General features: G+C 48.8%; 2 protein-coding genes across 3 annotated transcripts; both read left to right on the top strand.

Annotated features, from left to right (window-relative positions):
* Positions 1–413: 413 nt before the first annotated feature.
* On the top strand, positions 414–22,799 carry HOGA1 (4-hydroxy-2-oxoglutarate aldolase 1). Of its 2 annotated transcripts, XM_061163121.1 has the most exons (7): positions 414–987; positions 11,497–11,625; positions 11,819–11,946; positions 12,416–12,550; positions 12,822–12,918; positions 14,588–14,721; positions 21,834–22,799. In XM_061163121.1, the coding sequence occupies exons 1-7, from the start codon at positions 777–779 to the stop codon at positions 21,981–21,983; spliced, it is 984 nt and encodes a 327-aa protein (XP_061019104.1). In that variant the 5' UTR covers positions 414–776; the 3' UTR covers positions 21,984–22,799. The 2 variants fall into 2 exon arrangements, with proteins under 2 accessions (XP_061019104.1, XP_061019105.1); XM_061163122.1 differs by lacking the exons at positions 11,819–11,946; positions 12,416–12,550; positions 12,822–12,918 and having other exon boundaries at positions 11,497–11,520.
* Positions 4,185–7,132, top strand: C15H10orf62 (chromosome 15 C10orf62 homolog). The gene is made up of 2 exons (XM_061162976.1): positions 4,185–4,211; positions 4,679–7,132. The coding sequence occupies exons 1-2, from the start codon at positions 4,185–4,187 to the stop codon at positions 5,513–5,515; spliced, it is 864 nt and encodes a 287-aa protein (XP_061018959.1). The 3' UTR covers positions 5,516–7,132.
* Positions 22,800–24,088: the final 1,289 nt, after the last annotated feature.

The following is a 24,088-nucleotide window of genomic DNA, read 5'->3' on the forward strand; positions in this document are numbered from 1 at the left end:
GTTCTATTTGTGCCTGAAATATTTAGGAATGAAGGGAGACTGGGAGCAAGGATGGGCGCAGGTGAGAGGGGTGCTTGGGAGACTTTCCGCCTTCCCTGAGCCACCTCTGCTAGTTTTCCTGCCCGAGGCCTCGCCTTGCCGCTTCCCTCTCACCCCACTTCCTAAGACCCATTGTGGATCAGCTTCGCAGTGCACTCTTCCTGGGGCCCCCTCCTGGTGACAGCTTTCCAGTGGGGCGGTGTATGCCCAGAGCAGGCTGTCATGTGGCAGGCTCAGGAGGAGCTTGGCAGGGGAGCGGGGCAGTCAAGGGGCGGCACATCCCAGGCAGCTTCTCACCCCGCTGGCGGCACCTCCCACAGGGCCGGGCCTGCTCAGCTGGTCAGCTCAGCCAACCTCGCAACTGCCAAGCAGAAGACAGGAAGCCAGCCTGGCTCCTGGCTTTGGGGCTGGGAACTGTGGGAGGAGGGCCCAGGCCCCACTGGAGGCAACCTTTAGTATCAAGACCCCAGGAACCAATCCTCTGTCCAGAAAGAGGGACACAGGCTTGTGGCATTTCTCCAGAGACTCTCTAGGGGAGGGAGGACCTCCCTGGAACCATAGGCCTAGCCTCTGACCCTGGAAACACCCAGCTTGGGCCTGCCTGAGGGCCAACAAGTCAGGGCAGGGGGCAGCAAATTTTTAACTTGGAACGTTGATCATTAACAGGGGTAGGAAAGAGTCCAAACTCAGCATTCCTTGAGGGCAGAGACCAGCTTGATCTCGAGCCTCCTGTGGAGATGCTGGTCCCCCAAGTCTGGTCCTCTGTGAGGCCGGGGCTGAGCAAGTTCTTGTCCAGGACCCTGGGGGGCTGGCCCTCAGGGGAGGGGAGGAGGATGGACCTCTCGGGCATCTACCCGCCTGTGACCACCCCTTTCACTGCCACGGCCGAGGTGGACTATGGGAAACTGCAGGAGAATCTGCATAAACTGGGCACCTTTCCCTTCCGAGGTAAGTGGGGTCTGTCTAGTGGGGGAGTTGGAGGGGTGTGAATGACCCTGGTCTCCTCAGCCAGCGACCAGAGGAGGGTACACAGGCTCTGTGGAGCTGTTCATGGACAGTCGGGTACCCTGGGGGTCATTCCATTACAGGAGAGGAGCAGGGGGCACTGTCTGGGGTCAGGAGGCAGAGAGGAAGCTAACTGCTGGCCTGTGATCATGGAATAAAGATCATCTCCCCCAAAGCCTTGTCAGCACCCTCTTCTGGGCAAAGCCTCCTTTGGCCAGATTAATTCCTGTTCTGTACCCTCTGACTCATTTCCCCTTTTACACAGGGGCCTCCCCTCTCTGAGATCAGGGACAGATCATATTTGTGACACTCAACATGCAATGCAGTCGCAGGCACAATAAATGAAGATAGAAGGGGCAAGTCCCGCCCATCATCCCGCCCTGCCCACCCTCATCCCGCACCCATGGCAGCTCCCCGAGGCAGTGCTGTCAGTCGCTCCGTTTCACAGATGGGGAACTGGAGCTCACACTGATGAGATCACTTGCCCAAGGTCACTCTAGCTAATAAATGGCTGAGGTGGGATCTGAACTCAGGTCAGGCTGCACGGTCACATTCGGCTTACTCCACTGCTGACTGATGAATTCCCCACACTAGACCAGATTCCAACAAATAGACCCTGGTCAGCCCCAACTCCCCAGGGCTTTCCAGGTGGCGCTAGTGGTGAAGAACCTGCCTGCCAGCGCAGGAGATATAAGAGACACAGGTTCAATCCCCTGGAGGAGGGCCTGGCAATCCACTCCAGTATTCTTGCCTGGAGGATCCCATGGACAGAGGAGCCTGGCTGGCTACAGTCCATGGAGTCACAAAGAGTTGGACACAACTAAAGTGACTTAGCACACCCAGCACCAACTTGGGAATAGAGTGGTTCTGACCAGGGTGATGCAGTGGAGCAGTTCAGAACATGGACTCTGGATTCAAACCACAGCTCAACCACTGACTTAGCTGTGAGATAAATCTCTCCAGACCTCAGTTGCCCCATCTGACATGTGGGAATAATAACGGCCACATTATAGGAGGGTTGGGAGAAAAATCTGAGAGAATGCAAGTGAGAGCATGCTGTAAACTGTGGAGGGTGATATACATTAGCAGGTATGGACTCCAATGATGGCGCTGATTAGAATAACAGTATGATCGCCACCGTGGGCAGAGACGCATTGTGACAGTGCCCGCTGGCCTAATGGAGACCCCTTTCATATCTCTGTGCTCAGGCGATGTGACCCTTCCCTAGGACACAGTGAATGCCCTGTGGATGCCCACATTGAGCAGCGACACAAAGGATATTTCTGTTGGGGCCCAGCTCACTGGAGCCTGAAGGTTTGAGCTGAGGCCTGATTCTCTTGAGGCAAAGTAAGAAGCTCCTTGAATCTCTGAGAGAAGACTGGGCCTCACCTCCCAGGTTCAAGGACACTCTAGTGCAGGGGGCGGGGAGGGTGGACTTTAATCTGGGGTCTGTGTGCACCCCAGACTCTTCTCTGCACCCTTCCTTCCCCTCCCCTACCCCACTCACTGCTGCAGGGGGCTACTGGGGTGCCTGGGAGCATGGCTGCCGTGACTTCGGCAGACTAGCCACTGGTCCATTTCCCATATAACCTATGCAGGCGTCAGCTCCCACCTCAGCTCTCTCTTACCCCCACACATGTGGGAGCAGGGCGCTGTGTGGAAGAGGCCAACATCCAGGGTTAGAAGACTTGTAGGAGTATGTTTCTGCCTGTTACAACGACCTTGGAAAAATCACTGAAACTCTCTAATCCGGTTTCCTCATTTAAAAATGAGAACTGGGCCACAGCGTTCAATGCAGTTCTCCTAAGGAGCCCAAACCTGAGGTCCTGGCAGAGAGAACATTGGGCTCCCAGGATGCAGCTCCCAGGATGCAGTCAGAATGCCTGGGAAAGGGGCAATGAGCCATTTTAGCTCGAAAATCTGTGTCTCTCATGCTGGATCTTTGCCTCTTTTTGCAGCCCAGGTTTCAGGGGCAGGGGAGGGAACCATTACTCATCCCATTGCCAGCGCATCCTGCAATGAATTAAAGGTCCTCCAAAGAGGAGATGATCAATAGGCTGCCTGGGTGGCTTAGATGGTAAAGAATCTGCCTGCAGTGCTGGAGATCTGGCTTTGATCCCAGAGTGGGGAAAATCCCCTGGAGAAGGAAATGGCAACCCACTCCAGTATTCTTGCCTGGAGAATCCCATGGACAGAGGAGTATGGCAGGATATAGTCCATGGGGTCACAAAGAGTCGGTCATGACTGAGCAAATATAGATAGAACAAAAAAAAAATAAAGAGATGGGAACCTGTCTTTGAGGAATCAGTGAACAGTTGATAGATTATTCTGGAAGACATTGCCTGAAACTTTTTATTATTTATTTAGCATTGTTAATTTGTATTAATTATTTGAATAAAGACTATTCATTTAAATAAAACTTATAACCAAAGAACAAAGGGAGGGGATTTTGCAGAAGGGTCGTTTGTCCCTGAACTCACACCCACAAACAACCTCAAAGATGAACTTTGAATTGTTATTTCCAAATGAGGTTAGTGGACTACCCCAGAACTACTCCAGCAGGAGCAGAGAGATGATGTTTCCCATAAAACTTGAAGCTTCTGTCTTATTTCCTTATTATGTAGGCAAGACCATGGATTCTTGTGATAAGGTGTCGTATTAATATTTTCTGTATATTGAAGCCACTCATTTGTTAGGTAAAATATTTTGTTTAAAGTATCACAATTTTTATAACTGTATTTTGGCATTAAAAAGAAAATGTGTTCTATGCCTCTGGGAGTGACCCAGGTCTGTCTCTACCCTGAGAGGCCCTGGGTATAACTGGGGATTGAGGGCCAGACTCTCGGTTGTCTGCAACTACAAGAGCCTGGCTAGCCAGCCCACCCACTCATCCCCTGAGCTGTGCTCATTTACAGGGGAGTGAGGAGGAGGGGCAAAGTCTGGGTTTGCAAGGGCATCACTAAGGCAAGAGGTAGCAGCCCCTCATCCTGAAAGAGCCCCAGGAATCTGGGGCTGGGTGAAATCGCCTATTCTGTTTCCTGCCTTCTCAGCCCAATTGTGACCTCATGTTACTTCAGAATGAGCCCCTCCCTTTTTCTTCTGTGCCCTCTCTGTAATGGGGCTGGTGGCTGCAAGTGGAGATGGAATGCTCTGAGCCGACAGTGCGGGTAGGCCCTGCACAGGGGCAGACACGAGGCTTAGGCAACAAGGAATGGATGCCAGCCCAGTCAAAAAGCCCCTTCAACCATGGCCAGCTTGACCCAGCAGCCTCTGTCCCCTGGGGACCAACAGATGAGGACAAAGAGAAACCAAAGACTGAAGGATAAGAAGGCCTGGTTTGCAGAATAGATCCCAAGCAGGAGGCAGAGGGGACTCAGAATTGGGGAAGCTGCTCTTTCACTGACCTCAGGAACAGCTGTCAGGGTGGGACAAAGGTCCCGGGCCTCAGGCCATTCCTGTCAGGTTGGACAGAAAGGACTGTGTGGTCTCTCCCCACCCCGCCCCTCAACCACCTTCCTCACAATGAGGTTCATTGCTGAGGCGGGAGGGGCATCCTAGGGAGGGTGCAGTGGGGGGCCTGCCTGCCAGACCATGCCAAGCATGAACCAGACCACCTGGGCTCCCCCACTCCCAGTGTGCCCTTAGCTCTGCCCGCCTGCGTGGGGTCCTGGAGCCCTTCTTGGAGCTCATCCAGCAACCATCATGCAGGGTGGTGCTGGGGACCGCCCTGTTACTGGGAGGTGGAGGCCTCGTGTTGTGGATGCAGAGGAAGAGGAAACGGAAGACAGATTCTGAGACCACACCAGAGGTGCAGGAGCCGGCCGAGAGCGAACACTCGAAGGATGAGAGTTGGATCAAATCGCACTTTAGCCGTCTTTCCGAAGAGAAGCTGGCCGCCAGCAACACTGCCTGCCTCAACACCGCCGGGCCCAGCAGCTCCGCCGCTGCTCCACAGCCCAACAGCGGCAGCGGGGAGGCCAGCACCACGATTCGCGTGGAGACCTTCAGCACGCGGCAAGGAGACGAGGGCATGGCCCTTCACCGGGAGTCCTTCACCAGCAAGCAGAGAATGTCTGGGACTTCCGTGACCAAAGAGACCCACAAGGAGTCTGGGAAGTCCTCGTCCCCGGAGGAGGCCACGTGGGCCGCCGTGGCCGCCTGTACCAAGGAGATTGACACCAAGGGGCAGCAGCTGGCTAACTCCATGTTGCAACGGGCCACGGCCTGCCAGAACTCGGGCCACCTGGAGACCAAGGACATCAACCAGGAGGAGCTGAAGGCCCTCGAGGAGGTGGAGATAAAGCTGAAGGGGAATTTCCTCACCCAGCGGGAATCCACCGTAGCTGGTGCCAACCACGCACATACCTACCACAGCCACTGCCACCACGGCCACCAGGGCTATCCGAACCACCAGTCCCACAGCCTGCCCAGCCGCAGCCCCCAGGCCTACCACCCCTTTAAAGCCACCTGACCACAGGTGAAGATGCCCCTTCCCCCCGCAGGGCTGGCTCACAAACACAGGCATCCTGTGTGGCCCACCTCTCTGATGGGGCAACCTATGTGGCCCAGAGTGAGATGCTGCTGCCCAAGTCCATTCTTCCTCAGGCCCCCCACAAGGGGTTCCGGGCCCCTTCAGCTCCATGAGTGGGGTCTGCCCCTGACGGCCCCTGGTGAGGGAGAGCTGGGGAGAATTGGGGTAGCTGAGACAGACTCACAGGCCCCTGAAGAACCCCCGAGAGAAGATGGGAGAGGCAGATCCCAGGAGCAGCCGAGAGCAACACACCGATGCCAAATGCCTTAGCTGAGCCAATAAAGCCTTGCATGCCCTTACTCTTGAGTCTGGAGGCTCTGTGGCCAGCCCTGGGTCTGAGCGGGCCTCTGGGGAGAGTGTTCCTCCTCCCAAGTCCTCCTCTGGTAGGCTGGTTCAAGGATCCCTAAATTAGCTTCTGGGGTCTTAGGTTCTGGGCATGGAAACTCTCCACAGGGCTCAGCCCCCACTAACCTGCTGCCGCCAGAGGAGGAGGAAGCAGCCAGGAGCTGGGAGGTGTGCGGAAGTAAGGTGCAGGTTGGAAGTAAGTAGGGGTGGGATGTGGGGCTACAGTCCTCTTGGTGCTGCTCCCACCCTGTGCTGCTCACAGGATGCTGCTCTCTCCCCGCCCCCACTGGGATCGTGGTGGTGCCTCCCCACCAGCTACCTTCAGAGCCATGGTATTGGGCTATGTACTCTCTCTCCTGGTTTATGCTGCTATTGCTGGGGCTGGGGCTGCTACTGCTGCAGTACTACTAAGTAGTAGCATTATTCCTCATACTACAATAGCTCCCCCTGCCTTTTTAAAAAAAATTTTAATATTTATTTATTTAGGCTGTGCCAGGTCTAGGTTGCAGTATGTGGGATCTTTAGTTGTGGCATCTGGGATCTAGTTTCCTGATCAGGAATCGAACCTGGGCCCCCTGTATTAGGAGTGTGGAGTCTTAGCCATTGGGCCACCAGGGAAATCCCTCCCTCCAACCACCACCTTTTTTCAAGTTTTTAGTACATGCCGCGCTCTGTGTCATGTTATGGCACAGACCTAAGAGGAAGGTATGACATTATCTCCACTTTGCAGGTGAGGCTCAGAGGTGCAATCTTCCCAGAGGTGGCATAGACAGCAGGTGGATATTGCTGGGGTCAGAGCCCAGTGTGGCCTGACTGCAAAGCCCGTACCCCTCATCCCTGCCCTGCGCTGCTCCCTGGTCTGATGCCCACTGTCCCCTGAACTGTTGTCTCTCATACTTGTCCCTGTCCTCTTCCCACATGTCCTGACATGCTCTGTGCCCACCTGCAAGCCTGGGACTCCCCCACCTCCTCTTTCTGGGTCCCAGAAAGCCATTTCTGGGGCAAGTGGTGACCTCCCTGTTAAGCTGTTAAAGGGAGACAGCTGTCTTCCCCAGGAAACTTGAGAGAAGTCAGCTACAGGGCACTGTCTAACCCCCAGTGTCTCCTTTACATAGGCATGTCTTACCATTTGTAACTATTATGGATTTACCAGTGGTTTCCAAACTGTGGGCCTCAAACTCCAGGAAGGAGGTGCCTAGAATCATTGCAAAGAATGAATAAATCTATAAACACTCTACCTGTTGTCAATTGTGACTTTATGGAGAACAGTTAGGAGTATTTGAATATTTCTGACACTTTTAATCACTGGCTATATAAACACTGATATGTGTGAGTGTGGAAGGTACTTCATAATAAAAATATCAATTGGGAAAAAAAATGGAGCCAATTGTACTGGAAAATGTTGGAAGATGCTAATTAGACAGAAACCAAATGCAGTGCATTTTGGCTTCTGAAAATGATTGTTAAAATATGTGCATTTATCTGAAAGACCTTAAATCCCTTACTAAAAACTTAATACATAAAATTTCAGATTAGTTAATTACGACTTTGGAATCTTAGCTTTAAAAAAGTTTCAAGCTGGCAAAAATTTCAAATAAGGTCTGCAGTTAGTATTGTACTCATGTTCCCTCTCTGGTATTGATCACTGTTCTCTAGTTAGGTACAATGATGGAGGGATGTATGGAAATCCTCTGTATCATTTTTGCAGCTTTCCTGTAAATCTGAAGGTAGTTCAAGTTAAAAAGTCAAAAAATTATTGGACAATTCAGTTATGAGCTCATGTCAAAGTTTTACTACAGTTGTACTTCAAGGAAAATAGCTTCTAAGGAGACAATTCAAGTATAAACTCTTGGTAAGGATATTTTTATAAGAAAAGAAAATGGTTAAATCATTGTTAGACTAGATACAAAGAAAAGTTAACAGTCATTAGCCTCTTGCCTGAGAGTCTGCTGGGGGGTGGTGGGTGGCTGGTTTCCCAGATCAAGGCTTAATTCCATTAAAACTCATTAGGAAATTGCTTCAACATTTCATCAGGAACTTTCCTTTCTTCCTAGTGGGAGGTTATGAATTACATCATGCAAAAAAGTTCTGCCCCAGACCAGGTTTGGGATAATTTTTCTTTTATACTACCAATTATCAACGCATAGGTCAACAGGCAGTGTGCTAGGTGTCACAGAGGAGGCCAAAATGAGGCAGACGCCATCCTTGACCTAGATTCTTCTAGACAAGTGCTGAGCAAGGACAAAACACCATGGAGCCCAGTGGGGAGGGGGGTTGAGAAAGGCTTCAAGGTCCTTGCAGCATGTGGGGGGCTGCAACTAAGGAGGTGTTCTGGGCAGAGGGAAGAGCAGGAGCAAAGGCGTACCACAGGAAGATGGCCCTGTGTCTGGCGGGCTCTGACAGTCAGTTTGGCTGGAAGGGACTGTTTAGAGATCAGCAAAGGGGAGGAGGAAAAGCCTGAAAAGTGACTCCAAAGCCTCAAGCCAAGGAGGACTTAGGAAAATGTTCAGTTTCCTCATTTCACAGCAGAGGCCAGTTGGAGAAATTTTTCCTAGTCCCAACAGGTGGGGGTAAGGGAGGTTGAAGGATTCTGAGGATCAACATGCATTTTTGAGTAGACAGCAGGGAAGGACTAGGAACAGGCAGGAGAAGTTCAGAGGAAATATGTTCAGGGAAGACTGGATTCCAGGAAGACTTCTTGGAAGAGGTGGCAATGACGATGGGCCAAAGTGTATAATACTGACTGGGGAAGCTCCTTACATAAAAAGAGATTGTGATTCCTCTTGGCCACAGTAAGTCACCCTGTTGCTTGTGTGTCCTCAGCCTCCACCCAATTCCCCTTGGCTCCTAAGGGAAAGAAGCTTCTGACATGAGCCTCTTTCCTCTCAGAGCTGGAGGGGCTGAGAGGTCCCTGGATGCAGCCTCCCCTCCCATACCAACCACCATCCCCCTCGTCAGATTGAAAGTTGCCACCCTCCAGTTTTAAGGCTTGAGCACTTCCTCTGACTCCATAATGATTATAGCTACTTGATGCCAGGTTCTGTCTATTCCAGGCATTTGTAAATAGGATCTCATTTAAACTTCACACAACTCTAGAAAGGGCACTAAAATTACCCCCATTTTTCAGTTGAGGAAGCTGAAGTTTGATTAAGCTATTTGCTCAAGAGTTCAGAGCTGGCAAGGGGCCACATTGGGAGTTAAACTTGGGCTCTGGCTGCCAACTCTGCTGCTCCCTGCTTACCCAGAGCTCACTTTCCTCATTCGCCACCCATCCAGGCTTCTTCTTTAGCCCCGCCTCCACACCCAAGCTCTTCTTTAGCCCCGCCTCCACACCCAGCAGCACATTGGGCCTGAACCTGGACATCTGGCCAAGGAAAAGGAGGGGGTTCTTTGCAGTATCACTTCACAGACTTCAAAGTGCTTTTTCTCTCATACATTTTCTCACTTGAGCCTTTAAGACAGCTCTATAAGGTAGGATTGAAGTGCCCTTATTGTCCGGAGTCTCAGAAAGCGATGTAACTCGCCCAACAGCCAGAGGGGCCTGAGTCCAGCACTTGCCTGACTCTATCACACATCCTCTTCCCCAGCCTGGACTCACTGACTTCTTGAGAGTCAGGTCTGGGTCGGATGCCCCCTTAAGCAAACGAGGAGAGGCCACTAGGAGTCTTGAGCACAGGGCCTGCTTCACCCACCTGCTCCCACCCCTGGCCAAGCTCAAGACCCAGCTGTCCTGCTGTTTAGGCCAAGTCCACCTGTGGGACATGGAGGTTTCTGGGCTTGGCCACCAGAATGAAAGGGGACTTGGGAGTGAATGACCATGGCTGGAGATATGTCTGAAGCAAGAATCCCCCTTCAAGAGGACTTGGGGAGGCAGGAGCAGCTTGACCTCTAAATCCTTAGCCAGAAGTTACTGGTCCTGTCATGGCTGGCCTGGAGCCCTCTCTGGGGTTGGCAATTCTGCAAGTGGGAAGATCCACTGGGAAACCACCGGGACCTTATGTAGCAAGACAGAAGGAGGCTCCTACCATGGGCTCCTAGCCTGACATAGAGGAACTGATGCTGAGGCAATGATCTAACAGAAGCAGAAAGCTATTTGCCTCTAGATGTTCCCTGCAACGCTACTAAGACACGAAACTGGGGGAGAAATGCCAAGTATCCAGGAAGCGCTCCCGGCAGCCCGCTCAGTGGACTTGAACGGGATAGTGAACAGCACAGAGAAAGCCTTGTGGTGTAAAGCTGACTCCCCACCACACTGTGTCCCCTTAAGGATGACTCACAGGAACAATCTTTCTCAGTCCCAGTGCCAGGAAAATCTGTGTTTCTCCAGGGCAGCTGCTTTGCTTTATCTTGATTTCTACATATCTGTCAGATGACTACATTTCCCTTTTAGCTTTGACTGTCGGGAACCTCCAAATCAGATATCTGTCAGAAGAGTATGGCAGTGATTTTGTATATTAAGATAGCCCCCGCTTCTTTCCTTTCTCCCCAACAGTCTTCTATTTATTAATAATCTTCATGTATTGTATGCTACATTTAAAGGAAAAAATTTGGAATGGAGTAGAGAGGAGAAAGAAGAGGAAAGAGAAAGTTAAATGAAATAAGCTGAGAGGAAAATGGTTTTACATTCCCTTTAGATTTAGTTGAAGAACATCAGTTCTACTGGTCTCTTGTGGATATGAAAGGATTGACACCTCTAATATTAGAAACCTCACAAATGATGGATAAAAGAGGAAATGCAAAATAAAATAATGAGATGCCACTTTTCATCCAGAAAATTGGTGAGAATTTGTTCTGACAATACTCAGTATTGACGTGAATACTGAGTATTGAAGTTCACAGGTTTTTCTACGTGCTGCTACGTATGGACTGGCTAATTAGAAGTCTGGCACATGAAGGTGCATTTACCTGTGACTCAGCCATTACACACCTAAGTATCTAAACTGAGAGAAACTCTTAAACTGTTGGTTTTCGCATTGTTTGTAATAGCAAAATAGGAAATATTCTAAATATCGTCAAAAGGAGAATGAAAAGTAAGTCGTGGTCTAACTTCACAAGAGAGTATTATATAGCAATGAAAACAAATGAATCAGGGCTCTCTGTACTGCTGTGGACAAAGCTCAGAACATAATGGTGAGCAAATATGGCAAAGAGCAGGAGATTATGTGATTCCATTTCTGTAAAGTCTTAATAGGCAAAAAAACCTATTATATATTGTTTATGGCTCTAGATATGTGTTTTAAGGGTAAAAAGACATGAATGGGAACCATGGACACTTGAGACAGGCCAGAGATGAGGAAGAGGTGGGGGGAGGTTGTCGAGGGTACCGGGTACACTGATGTGGATTATATTATTATCTATTCTTTCTGGTATGCTGAAATATCTCATTAAAACAAACAAACAAAAAAATGGTGTGAACACTCTCACTGCAACAGGGTACAACACTCTGCCTTCCTCAGGACAAAGATGGGAAGGAGATGTATGAAAAACAGTGGTGCTGGGGAGGTAGGAACCTGGGTGAGTTAAGACCAACGTCCGGTTTTTCACAAGCAGATGGTAAGGTGTCGCTTCTCTTGCAGGCTTCGTGATCCAGGGCTCCAATGGTGAGTTCCCCTTCCTGACCAGCAGTGAGCGCCTGGAGGTGGTGAGCCGTGCACGCCAGGCCCTGCCCAAGGACAAGCTCCTGCTGGCCGGCTCCGGCTGCGAGTGTGAGGCCTGAATGCCCGGGGCCTGGTGGTGGCTGGGTGTGGGGGGCTGGCTCCCTGGCCTGGAGCTGGGTTCAGTCTAGGTCCTGCTCTCTCTCTTCTGCGTCCCTTGCTTGCCTCAGTCCTAGTCTGGTCCTCTCCCTCCTGCCCTCATCCACCATGGCCTGTAGGGAAGACTTCTTTCTTCCTCCTGTAGCTACTCAGGCCACGGTGGAGATGACGGTGAGCATGGCCCAGGTCGGAGCTGACGCCGCCATGGTGGTGACCCCTTGCTACTATCGTGGCCGCATGAGCAGCGCCGCCCTCATTCACCACTACACCAAGGTGGGTTAAGGTGGAGGTGTGGGTTTGAGGCCTGGGCCCAGAGGAAGCTGGGTGGAGCAGAGATTCTGCCCAGGGAGGGGAGAAGATAGAAGCAGAGCGGTGAGCTGACTTCCCATGAATGGCAGCTTGGGAGAGGGGAGGGACACCACCAGCTACCAGCTGTGTGACCGTGGGCAACTGACCTAACCCTGCTGGGTCGCTCTTCCCGCCCCTCTCCAATGGGAGGAATGATGACTCTTCCTCTAGGGAGGATTAAGATCAGTCAAAACAAAAAGGACTTGGAGCTGTGCCTGGCACACAGAGAGCACTCTTAAATATCACCCAGCATCAGTGTTTGCAATCAGGGTGCACAACTCTGTGACTTCTCGTCCAGGAGGTGGGCCAGTCCAGGCAGTCTTGCACAGACCCAGGCTCCGGCTGCCTCAGGCCTGGGGCAGCTGCCCTCCCCTCTCTTCTCTGCACCCCTCAGGTGGCTGACCTGTCTCCAATTCCTGTGGTGCTGTACAGTGTCCCAGCCAACACGGGGCTGGACCTGCCGGTGGATGCGGTGGTCACGCTTTCCCAGCACCCCAATATTGTGGGCATCAAGGACAGCGGGGGTGACGTGAGTGGCAGCAGCCCTCGGCCGGGGACTCCTCCTCCTCTTCTCCTTTGATACCCACTTCAGGGCAGCTCTAGGACCTGCTTCAGTTCTGGACTCTGGTGTGGATTCCCTCTGTCCTCTGGTCTCTCTGGGGTTCGTCTGAATCAAGAAGGGGTATCTCTCTGGGACCTCGACTCTGATTCTCCCACACTTGCCCAGCCCCCAGCCCCCAGCCAGGTCGGCAGCAGAGCCTGTGGGCCCAGTTCTCACACTAGCTTGGCCGTGATTACAGGTGACCAGGATTGGGCTGATTGTTCACAAGACCAGGAGTCAGGATTTCCAGGTGTTGGCCGGATCGGCTGGCTTCCTGCTGGCCAGCTATGCCATAGGTAGGCCCTCCCACTCCTCTCAGATTGTGACAAGTGGTCATGATACAGGCAGCTGGGTTCTGCTGGGAAAGACGCTGAAGGCCAGGACTGTGTGGACAGGGGGCTTTTGCCAGCCTGCCTGCTGGGAAACCTCAGAGATATGTCTCACCACTTACTTATCTGAATAGTGGATGCTTCTAAGTGACCTTGTTAGGCGGAGGAGGGTGGCCGTGAACAATCCCCTGGCCTGTAGTGGGGATGCCTGCAGTTTGTTCTAAGTCCCAAGCTCCCTGCTTAGGTGACAAATTTAGCTCCTTTAATCTCACCTTGTAAATCATCATCTAAGGGCAGAGGCCTTGGGGTGCTTCCCACCAGTCTGGGAGTGCGTTTTCCTCTCTCCCTGGGCCCAGGCCAGAATGAATTGTCAGGCCTGCAGGGTTGGCCTTGGGGATCTTCAGCTAACTGATCAGACACTATTCCAGTATAGGATCCTAGGAATGTTACCATTTAGACCAAGTGCTCTTGTCTGCTTGGGGTCAAGGTCCCTGAGTTCAGACTGGATTTGGGCCCCAGAGGGGAGGGGAGCACCTGCTCCCATCAGCTGAAGCCCCAGTGATTTGAGATTTGAGTTACTTTTCCAGCGATGCAGGGGACAATGCTGTTTCCTGTTCTTTCTGGTCTCTGCAGACCTTGGCTTGTGGTATAGGTTCCACATAACTCCCCTCTGCCCTGTCACAGTCTCTAAAGGGGAGAGTTAAAGGAGACCCATTTATGCTTCCTTCCTGAGAGTGGTAGGTGGAAATAGCACTGGCTCTGCAGGCTGGAGATCTAAGCTGGAATCTGAGCTCTGCCATTTATTCACTGACTACCACCGGGCAAGGTAAACGACCTCTCTGGGCCTGAGTTCTTACTCGGCAAAGCAGGGAGATGTGAGGATTAGAGAGCATTGGCCCTGTGTCTGTCATAGCCCTTGACACAGTAGGTTTTTGATAAACAGCAGTTATATTCACTCATGAGAAATGCCCACTCTGTCTCCAGTCTTGAGGCCACTCTGCTTTGAGTCACTCCTAACTAGCTTTGGAATCACACTAAACAGGCTGGCAGAAGTGACAGAACTTCCGAGATCACAGCCAGCCCGTTTCCATTGCCCAGATGAGAACAAAGAGGGCCGGCGAGGGTTAGATGACTCGTCCAAGTTCACACAGCCAATGGGAGGAAACACCAGGTCTCCTGACTAAGTCTAGTGCTCATTCTCCTCCCCCACGACTGGCCCAGGCTGAATTCACGGTGGGGAATACAATTTCTGTACAGCAGAGGCTTCCCATCCATGCCATCCCCTTCCAGGGCTGATGAGTCAGGGGGCAATTGCAGGAGTGTAGAGGTGCCAACTGGCAGGTGGGACTTTACTGTGGGGGAGAGGGGGATGAGAGAAAGGAACCGTCCTTGAGTCAGCCTTCAGGCTCTGTTCCTTGCCCCTCAGCCTGTGGGGTTCTATTCTGAATATGCTGGCAAGGTTCTCTCTGGAAACCTGTACTCCATAAACTCACAGACCGTGTCTCAGCTGTGGCTCACCGGTGGCCTAAAAATCCGCAGCCTGACCCCCCAGAACAAAGAGGTGCCGGGGACCAGGGTTTGGAATTCTCTTCGAGAAGAGGCTCTGGCTGATATTCTGCCTGTTACCCTGTGGCAGGAGCTGTGGGGGGCGTGTGTGCCCTGGCCAATGTCCTGGGGGCTCAGGTGTGCCAGCTGGAGCGACTCTGCCTCACAGGGCAATGGGAAGATGCCCAGAAACTGCAGCACCGCCTCATCGAGCCAAACACTGCGGTGAGCTCCCAGCCCGTGGGCCCAGCGTGGGGGTGGTCTGTGTCCTTGTTGGAACAGGGGCCAGTGCTGGCACAGGGTCCCTCCTTGGTCTCTCCTCTTCCAGAAAGGCCTTTTAGAGAACATCCCAGTGTGGGAAACTCTTTGTGCCTTCCCAGAAAATCTTGACTTCAGACAAAGTCAAGCCCCGTTGGTTCTCAAACTTAAGTGTACATTAGAATTCATTCAGGGAGCTGGTTAAAATTCTGCTCTTTTAGGCCCAGGAATAGTCACTGAGACAAACGTCCTAGGTGATTGTGACATAGGGAATCCTGGAACTGTACTTAGAGATACACTGCCTAAAGAGGGAACCATGGGCCTTTAATGTCAGCTTTATAAGGGGCCAGATCCTGAAAAGTGGAATGACAGGTTAATAAAGGCATGGGAAGCCTGGAGGTATTCAGAGCCCAGCTTTCCCAGGAGAGTCCTGTCTTCAAATAATCCATTCTGCAGTCAGACCGAGTACCCCAAGACTGTGTTGGGCAAATCAAGGAGAAGAGGCAAGGTGGAATGCTGGTCAAGTGCAGGCAATGCTGTGCTGAGCCATACTGGAGTCTGAGGCAAAAAGAAAAACCTGTGTCCCTGGAGACAGGTTTTCATTTATACTTTAAATTAAACTTTTTACTCTCGTATCACTGTGGATTCACAGGAAATGATGAGAAACAATACAGGGAGATTCCATCTACCCATTACCCTGTTTGCCCCAATGGTAACATCTTACAAAACTACAGCACAATATCACAACCAGGATTTTGACTAATATATAGTCAAGATATAGAATATTTCCATTAACATAAGGATCTCTTATGCTATTCTTTTATAGTCATACCTACTCACCTCTTGCCTCCACCCCCTCCTTAACCCCTGGCAGTCACAAATAGGTTCATTTCTGTAATTTTATTAGTTCAAGACAGTTATATAAATGGAATGAGATCATCTAGAACCTTTTGAAATTTGCTTTTTTTTCACTCAGCATAATTTTCTGAAGATTCATTCAAACACATGTAGCAGTTCTTTTTTATTATTGAATGTGGCCAGAAACAGCTTTGTTTAACCATTTACCTGTTGAAGGACAGCTGGTTGTTCCCAGTTTGGGGCTATTAAAAGCAGCTGTGAACATTCATGAACAGATTTTGCTATGACTATAAGTTTTCATTTTTTCTGGGATAAATACACAACTCGTGGGTTGTATAATGTTTGCATGCTTAGCGTTTTAAGAAACTGACCAACTTTCTTCCAGAGTAAGTGTACCATTTTGTATTTTTGCTGTTGTTAGTCGCTAAGTTGTGTCCAAATCTTTTGTGACCCTATGGACTGCAGCCTGCCAGGCTCCTATGTCTGTGGGATTTCACAGGAAAGAATACTGGAGTGGGTTGTCATTTCCTTCTCCAATTTTGTATTTACATCAGTGTAAATGTATGAGTAACCCAGCTTCTCTGTATCCTCAACAGCATTTGGTGTTGTGAGTTTTTTTCCATTCTGATAGGCATGTTGTGACATCTCATTGTGGCTTTAATTTACATTTTTCTGATGGCTAATGCTATTGAACCTCTTATAATGTATTTATTTGCCATTTATATGAAATGTCTATTTTTGTCTCTTACCCAATTTCCAATTGGATTTTTTTTCCCACTGTTGAGTTTTAGAAGTTCTTTATACCTTCTAGATACTAATCCTTTGTCAAAAATGTTGTCTGCAAATACTTCTCCCAGTCTGTAGTTTATCTTCTCATCCTCTTAACAGATCTTTTGCAGAGCAAAAGTTTTTTAATTTTGAAAGTGAAAAGTGAAGTTGCTCAATTGTGTCTGACTCTTTGCGACCCCATGGACTGTAGCCTACCAGGCTTCTCCGTCCATGGGATTTTCCAGGCAAGTGTACTGGAGTGGGTTGCCATTTCCTTCTCCAGGGGATCTTCCCGTCCCAAGGATTGAACCCAGGTCTCCCGCATTGTAGGCAGACACTTTACCCTCTGAGTCAGCAGGGAAGCCCTTTTTTAATTTTAAAGAAGTCTAATTTATCAATATTTACTTTCATGTTTATGCTTTTGATGCCACTCTAAGAACTCTCTGCTTAGCACAAGATTGTGAAGTTTTCTTTTCTTTTTCCTAAAAGTTTTATGTTTTACAAGCCTGTGACCCATTTTGAGTTAATTTTTGTAAAACATATGAGACTTAGATCAAGGTTTTTTTTTTTCTTTTCTTTTCTTTTTTGGCCTGTAGATATCCACTTGCTCCAGCACCATCTGTTGAAAAGATGATCTTTCCTTTATTGAATTACTTTTGCACCTTTGTCAAAAATCAGCTGGGTGTATTTGTGTGGGTCTATTTCTGGATTCTCTATTCTCTCCATTGATCTATCCCTCTGCAGTACCACACAGACTTGATTATTGTAGGTGTATAATAAATCTTGAAATCAGCTAGACCGACTCTTCCTACTTTGTTCTTTTCTTCCCCAAAATTGTTTTAACTAATCTAAATCTTTTATCTTGCCATATACATTTTAGAAAAATAGTATCTATATCTATGAATACTTTTGCTAGGATTTTGGTAGGAATTGTCTTAAACTTGTGCACCAATTTGGGAAAAACTGACATTTTTGCTTTGTTGTCTTCAAATCCTTGAATAGGCTATGTTTCCATTTATGTAAACCTTCTTTGATTTATTTCATCAGCATTTTGTAGTTTTTGATACACCAGTTCTCTACAAGTTTTGAGAGATTTACACCTAAGTGGCTCATATTTTTGAGTGATTATAAATGATATTGTATTTTTAATTTCACTATCATATGTTCATTGCTAGTATGTATAGGAACCAATTGATTTTTTGCTTGTTTATCTCATATTGTATATGACTTTGCTAAACTCACTTGTGAGTTCTACGAGATTTTTTTCTATATTCCTTGGGATTTTCTACATAGACAATCATATCATCTATAAATAGGGCATGTTTTAATCTCTTCCTTTCTGATCTGCATGCTTTTTATTTCCTTTCTTGCCTTAGTGCACTGGCTAGAATTTCCTGCACTAAGATGAATAAGAGTAGTGAAAGTAGACATCTTGACTTGTTTCTGATCTTAAGGAAAAGCATTCAGTCTTTCACTGTTAAGCACAAAGGTAGGTAGGTTTCTGTAGATGCTCTTTATCAAGTTGAGAAAGTTTCCTTCCTCTATTCTAGCTTTCAGAAAGTTTTTAAAAATCATAAATGGATGTTGAATTTTTGTCAAATTTTTTTTTATTGATTCATATGATCAAGTGTTTTATTTCCTCTTTAGCCTGTTAACATGGTGAGTTACATTAATAATTTTTAAATACTGAACCAGACTTGTATCCCAGTGGAATAAGCTCCACTGGCACATGATGTATAACTCTTTTTATATATTGCTGAATTCCATTTGCTAATATTTTATCAATATTAGCCTCTCATGTCTATATTCATGAGAGATATTGGTATATAGTCTTTCTTTCTTTGCTTCTTTTCTTCTGTACTGTCTTTGTCTGATTTTGGTATCGGGATAAAAATAGCTTCATTAATTGATTGGGAAATGTTCCCTTCTCTTCTGTTTTCTGGAAGAGATTATGAAAATTGATGTTATATCTTGGCACATTTTTTAGAATTCTTCAATGAAACCATCTGGGCCTGGAGGTTTCTTTTTTGGGAGTTTAAAAATAACAGTAACTCCATACTAGGCCTCTACTGATACCTCACTGGCTGGAAGGGGTAGAAGTGCTTCCTTACTGCTCCCCATGTGGCCTCCCCTGACACCTCGAGTGTGTTTGACAGGGTGGCCTCCTTAAGGGTGGGCAGTGGTCAAAGTTCTGACTCTCCTGTGGGGTCTGGCTGGAGTGATTATTGCTCACAAGTTCTCCATCTTGCTCAGCTGCCCCTTCCTTGTCTCAGACCAGAGGGAGCAGGCTTTTGTGGGGCTTTTCTTGCCTCTGCTTACTGGCATTTCAGGGTCACTGCTCCTTTGGCTCCAAGTCTGGGCCGAGGAGCTTGGCACGGTGTTGATTCTTGGGTCCCGAGGTCACTAGTCAGTCTTCCTTCTCTCTTCCTTTCAAACTTTTATGTTGGTTTTTATATAATGTCCTGGGCTTTGCTTTTTTTTTTTTAGTTCTACTTTTTGAGAGGAATAAAGAAAAGTACACCTATTTCATCTTCCTGGAAGTGAAAGCTCTAAGCAGTTTTCTTTTATTTATTTATTTGGCTGTACCAAATCTTAGCTGCAGCATGCAAACTCTTAGTTGTGGCATGTGGGATCCAGTTCCCTGACCAGGGCTTGAATCCAGGCTCCCCGTATTGGGAGACCAGAGTCCTAGTCACTGGACCAGGAGGGAAGTTCTTCAGGTAGTTTTCTAAACAGTGATTTTTCCCTCCCAGGATATTAGAATAGTTGAGAAAAACATTGAAAAATTTTAAAGTAGGTACATTAACATTTGCAACACTTTTTTCATTTAATACCAAAAACATAACTTATTAGAATTTTACTTCCCTGGCTTGAATGGAAGCAAACACATCAAACCAACTTTTTTCCCTAAATCTACTTTTAGAAAAAAAACTTTGCCATTAAAAACATGCAAAACATGTATAGGGGGCACATGTAATTAATGGCCTCAGGCTACAAGATTCTGGGCACGGTTCTATTGGATCTTGCCATTATTTAAAACTTGGACTCATAATTGCTCATTGTGGGCTTTTTTTGCATTGATTTTTACATTTTAAAAAATATTGCATTAAATATTTGTCTCATGACTAAGTATTTTGGTGCTCCGTCCAGTTTTGCCTCTGAGGCAGGTAAAGTGGTGGACGGGCTCTAGATGTCCCTCACAGTTTATATCTTTACCTCAAAGGGACAGATTAATTCAGATGTAGAGAAAGGACAGCTGAGGAGGCAAGCTTGAGTTTCCCTGGCTGTGAAACTCTCCTGGCATAGGATGCGCTATAGATACGTTGTAATAACTGCAGGAATAAGGTCCTTTAGGCTGAGCCCCATCTGGCCCCAGGCTGTACTATACATACCAACATTCCACTGGGGCAGGACCTCTGCTCTCCCATTCCCCTTCCTGTGAGAGAGAAAGTTCCAGAGTCTACATACCACCAGACAGGAAGAGGAGGAGCTTCCAGGCCCCTTGGGGTCTGGACTAATAGTAGGATCTTTTAAATTTATTTTTTATCCAAGCATGGTTGAATTATATTGTTAATTATTGCTATATAGCAAAGTTACTCAGTTATACACACATATATATTCTTTTTCATATTCTTTTCTATTATGGTTTAATCACAAGATATTAAATATAATTCCCTGTTCTACAGAGTAGAACCTTGTTGCTTATAATAGTGGTATTTTTCTCATCCAGTTCTTGTGACATGGGGTAGCTTTCGTTATCTCCTAATTTTACAGACGAAGCAGTTTGGGCTGCCCCTTGGGAAGAGAGGATGCTTGCTGCCCTTGGCATGCCATCTTGTCTTACCCTTCACTTTGTGCCCCATCCTGTGCCAGCTCTGGGCACACACTCAGGAATGCCTGGAACACCTTTCTGCTGCCTGGGCTATAGGCTCAGCCACCCCAAGAGCAGCTTGATGTCACCTTATTGCCCTGCCCTGCTCGAACACAATGTGCTTCCGCTGCCCTCCCACCCAGCCAGCCTCTTGCCCTGGCTATATTTAGGACTTTCCATGGTTTTTACCTCCAAACCATTCCACCCTTTCTCAGGGTCTAAAGAGGGACAACAAATCAGAGATCTTCAGACACCCACGGTGGAAGAAGGCTTTCTTCTATGTACTTCTTGTTTCCATCGTCTTTCCCACCCTACTCAGGTTTTGGGTGAAATGCCCAGGTTATTGGGCCTTCCCAAGTGGCTCAGTGGTAAAGAATCCTCTAGCCAATGCCAGAGATGCAGGAGACACAGGTTTGATCCTTGGGTCGGGAAGATCCCCTGGAGGAGGAAATGGCAATCCACTCTGTATTCTTGCCTGGAGAACCCCATGGACAGAGGAGCCTGGTGGGCTACAGTCCATAGGGTCCAAAAGAGTCAGACAGGACTGAGCGACTGAGCACACACACTCACGCACATGCCCAGGTTATTAGAATATTATGGCTGGAACCAGGACTGGGAGGAAGCTTGCTAAAGTCTACTGGCCTCTAGTGGTGAATAGTTATTAAATGTTAGTCATTCATCAGTGGTTCCCAATTTTTTTTTACCCCAAACAACCTCTTTTCTATTTTTACCCTTCACGAAGCCTATATTTCTAAGGGTTTACTTCCCTCAAAGTGAAACCTTATTAAGTAATAATTACTTCTTTTTAAGCAATCAAAGACCAATCTAACACTTGTGATCAGCCTGAAACAACCAGTTGCTATGCTAGAAGCAAAGAAACGAGATGCCTCACTTTCTGTAAAACTCCATGCCTGATTTTAAATTAGGTCTCCCAATACAGTGGAAAAGTTTAGAGATCATGTTGTCCAGACCCCTCCTTTTTGAGGCAAGTGAACTTGCTCAGAGATAAACTGATACAAGGTTATTCTTTGGACAACAGATGCATTGTTTTCCCTGTGAAAGCATTTGGAATTGGGGATCAGGGGAGAGTTATGGGTGGATGGGAGGACCCTGCTGTGGGGACAGTAGAGGTCTGGACCATGCTGATTTCCCGCAACCCATCCGCCCAGGTCAGGTACCAGGGAACTGGGCTGTAGACCAGGGATGCTCTAGCCCCCAGGCCCACAGCACTGCTGCCTTTTCCCTTCTCAACTTGAGGACTGAATGCTGCTCTCCTCCCCAGTGGGGTGGATTTCTCTAAAACCAAAGGAAGTGCCTTCCTTCATTCTAGATTTTGGCCTGTGTTCTCTACCATCCACCTGCCTTCTGGATTCCCAATCTACCCTGGCTGTCATAGATTTGGCAGAGTTACTTTACTGGGGAAGGAGGGTGGGTACCCTAACCTTCTGAAAGTGACATGCCTGGGGTGTGTGTGTGTGTGTGTGACCTTCTGAAAGTGACATGCCTTGGGTGTGTGTGTGTGTGTGTGTGTGTGTTGAGTGAAGGGGACTCCCAGTCTCTTCTAACAGGCGCTGCTCCTTAGGTGACCCGGCGCTTCGGGATCCCAGGGCTGAAGAAAACCATGGACTGGTTTGGCTACTACGGAGGCCCCTGCCGCTCCCCCTTGCAGGAGCTGAGCCCCGCCCAGGAGGAGGCGCTGCGCCTGGACTTCGCCAGCAACGGGTGGCTCTGAGCGCCGGCGGGACTGCCAGACCACGCCCACCTCAGCCTCCCGCCGGGTGGCGGCGGCCTGAAGGAAAGGCGGGGAGAGGAGGGCTCAGGGCTCGAGGCTCCTCTTCTTACTTCAGTCCTCCAGGTAGACTTTCTCCAGGCACTACCAGGCATGCCCATTTCCTGTCCTCCCAGCCCCCGATCTCTGATCTCTGGGTATTTGTATCCTGAACTCTGGGTCTTTAGAGACCTTCAGTGTAGGAAGGAACATGACTTATATATCTCTCTACTGTGCTTTTCTGTCCCCTGAGACCCGTGAACCAGGAGTCAGACGGGAAGGGTGTCGGGCACAGAAAGGCTATGTTTTAATGGCAGGAAGACTGCTTAGGCTTGAGGGTACAAACCTGTGTCCAGCACAGCGCAGCAGGAAGCTGGTGTAATTCTAAGAGCCCTAGTTCTGACTCCTTCCAGGAGAAGCGGTAGGTTGGAAAATTTGATCAGAAAGCCGTCACTGGTCTTTGACAGTCCCCCAAGCTACACTGTAGTCCTTTCCTAAATCTATTTTGATTCATCTCATATTGTCTCTAGCCTTGATCCCAGCCATCAAATGTACCAGTGAGACAGCCCAGTGACTTAACCAGAACTGGTAAACAATGACACCTGGTGGATAAATGTGACATTCTAGAAGGCTATGCTAGCCAACCCAGGTCTGAAACATTAAGAACGGGGACTTGACCTGAGAAAAGACCATCTTCTTGCCTATACACACTCTGCTTTTATTATTAAAAACAGTTACTTTGTTATTGCAATAAAGTTTAATTTAAAAAAAAAGTAAAAATATATCTAGGAATTTCTCTGGAGCTGTTGCGGTCAGTGTGGGTTCGTTTTGGTTTCAGAAAGCTCCTCGTTCCAGCTTACACGTCTCGATATCTATAGGCCCCTTCCGGTGTAGTCAGTGTTACCCACAGGGATTTTAATCTGTTGCACTGGTCCCTTCTGAAGCGGTTCTCTTTGTTTATTTGGCTTCTGTTTGCCGGTCTCTTCGGTGTCTAATTTCCACCCTGACACAGGTGGGTGGAGGTGGTCTCTCATTTAGGTTCGCTTGTTCAGTCGTGCTGCAGGGAGGGAGGGGCACTGCAGACAGATATCGCTGTGTGTGGGGAGCACTCGCAGTGTTCCGGCCACACTGGGTTTGCCCCCGCTCATGGGTGTGTGCTCTCCCCATCTACACTGCTCAGGCTCCCGGCTGCTCTATTTGGAGCGGGCCCTGCATTGCGTGCGGTTCCAGTTCTCGGGTATTCTACAAAAGCACGGACTCGGTTGGGCCTGAGTTTTGTGCCTTCCCCGCCCAAGCAGCTCAGGCGGCCAGGAGCTTGACTGGCGCACTCTTCCCGGTGCAGTGCGCCTTCTCCCCTCCGTGGTCCCAGCCTCAGTTTCCGCGTGCCAGTCGGGTGCGTGCGCCTTGTGTTTAGCCACGACCCTCCCTGCGGATGTTGATCATCCAGAATCTCAGGAAGTCTTTGGTTAGAAACTGGGAGGCTGTTTGCCGTTTGGTAGGGGGTGCCGCGTTTGCCCCTTTCCCCTCCCCCCTGCCTCCTGCCTCTGGTGGGGGATGCGCCGGCTAGCTCTTCTCTGGACTTGCTCAGTCCCTTTGTTCTGCCAACAGCTGGCAGTGTGTTCGGGCCGGTTAATTTTCTCTCTCTTGCTTGCTATGCCACAGTTTAAGTTGCTATCTCAAGTTAGCTCCCTCCGATTGCCCTCAGGGCATTCGGGCCTGGTCCTTACCCTAAGCAACGCCGCCCGCTCCTCTCCGTTCTGCCCCCGCTTGTGGTGGCGGATGCGGGCGTCTGGGGTACTTTTCTGCTGGGAGTTGCTTTTAGGCATGTAATCTGTGGGTTTTATTTATTTTTCCTCCCAGTTAGGTTGCCCTCCAAGATTCGAAAACTTCCCCCAGACCCGCCAGTGAGAGGGTTTCCTGGTGTTTAGAAACTTCCTCTATTACGACTCCCTTCCCGGGACGGGTCTCCATCCCTAACTCTTTTGTCTCTCTTTTTATCTTTTATATTTTGTCCTACCTCCTTTCGAAGATGATGGGCTGCTTTCCTGGGCACCTGTCTTCTGCTAGCA

The sequence above is a fragment of the Dama dama genome, chromosome 15 (genome assembly GCF_033118175.1).
Source record: "Dama dama isolate Ldn47 chromosome 15, ASM3311817v1, whole genome shotgun sequence".
NCBI lineage: Eukaryota > Metazoa > Chordata > Mammalia > Artiodactyla > Cervidae > Dama > Dama dama.

What these genes read in the sequence shown, in the direction of transcription:
- HOGA1 (XM_061163121.1), top strand. Translation starts at nt 777, where the DNA reads ATGCTGGTCCCCCAAGTCTGGTCCTCTGTGAGGCCGGGGCTGAGCAAG. An exon ending in GGGCACCTTTCCCTTCCGAG is followed by an intron (nt 988 to 11,496) that starts GTAAGTGGGGTC and finishes CTTCTCTTGCAG; the next exon opens with GCTTCGTGATCCAGGGCTCC. An exon ending in TCATCGAGCCAAACACTGCG is followed by an intron (nt 14,722 to 21,833) that starts GTGAGCTCCCAG and finishes GCTGCTCCTTAG; the next exon opens with GTGACCCGGCGCTTCGGGAT.
- C15H10orf62 (XM_061162976.1), top strand. Translation starts at nt 4,185, where the DNA reads ATGGAATGCTCTGAGCCGACAGTGCGG. An exon ending in GCTCTGAGCCGACAGTGCGG is followed by an intron (nt 4,212 to 4,678) that starts GTAGGCCCTGCA and finishes CCCCACTCCCAG; the next exon opens with TGTGCCCTTAGCTCTGCCCG.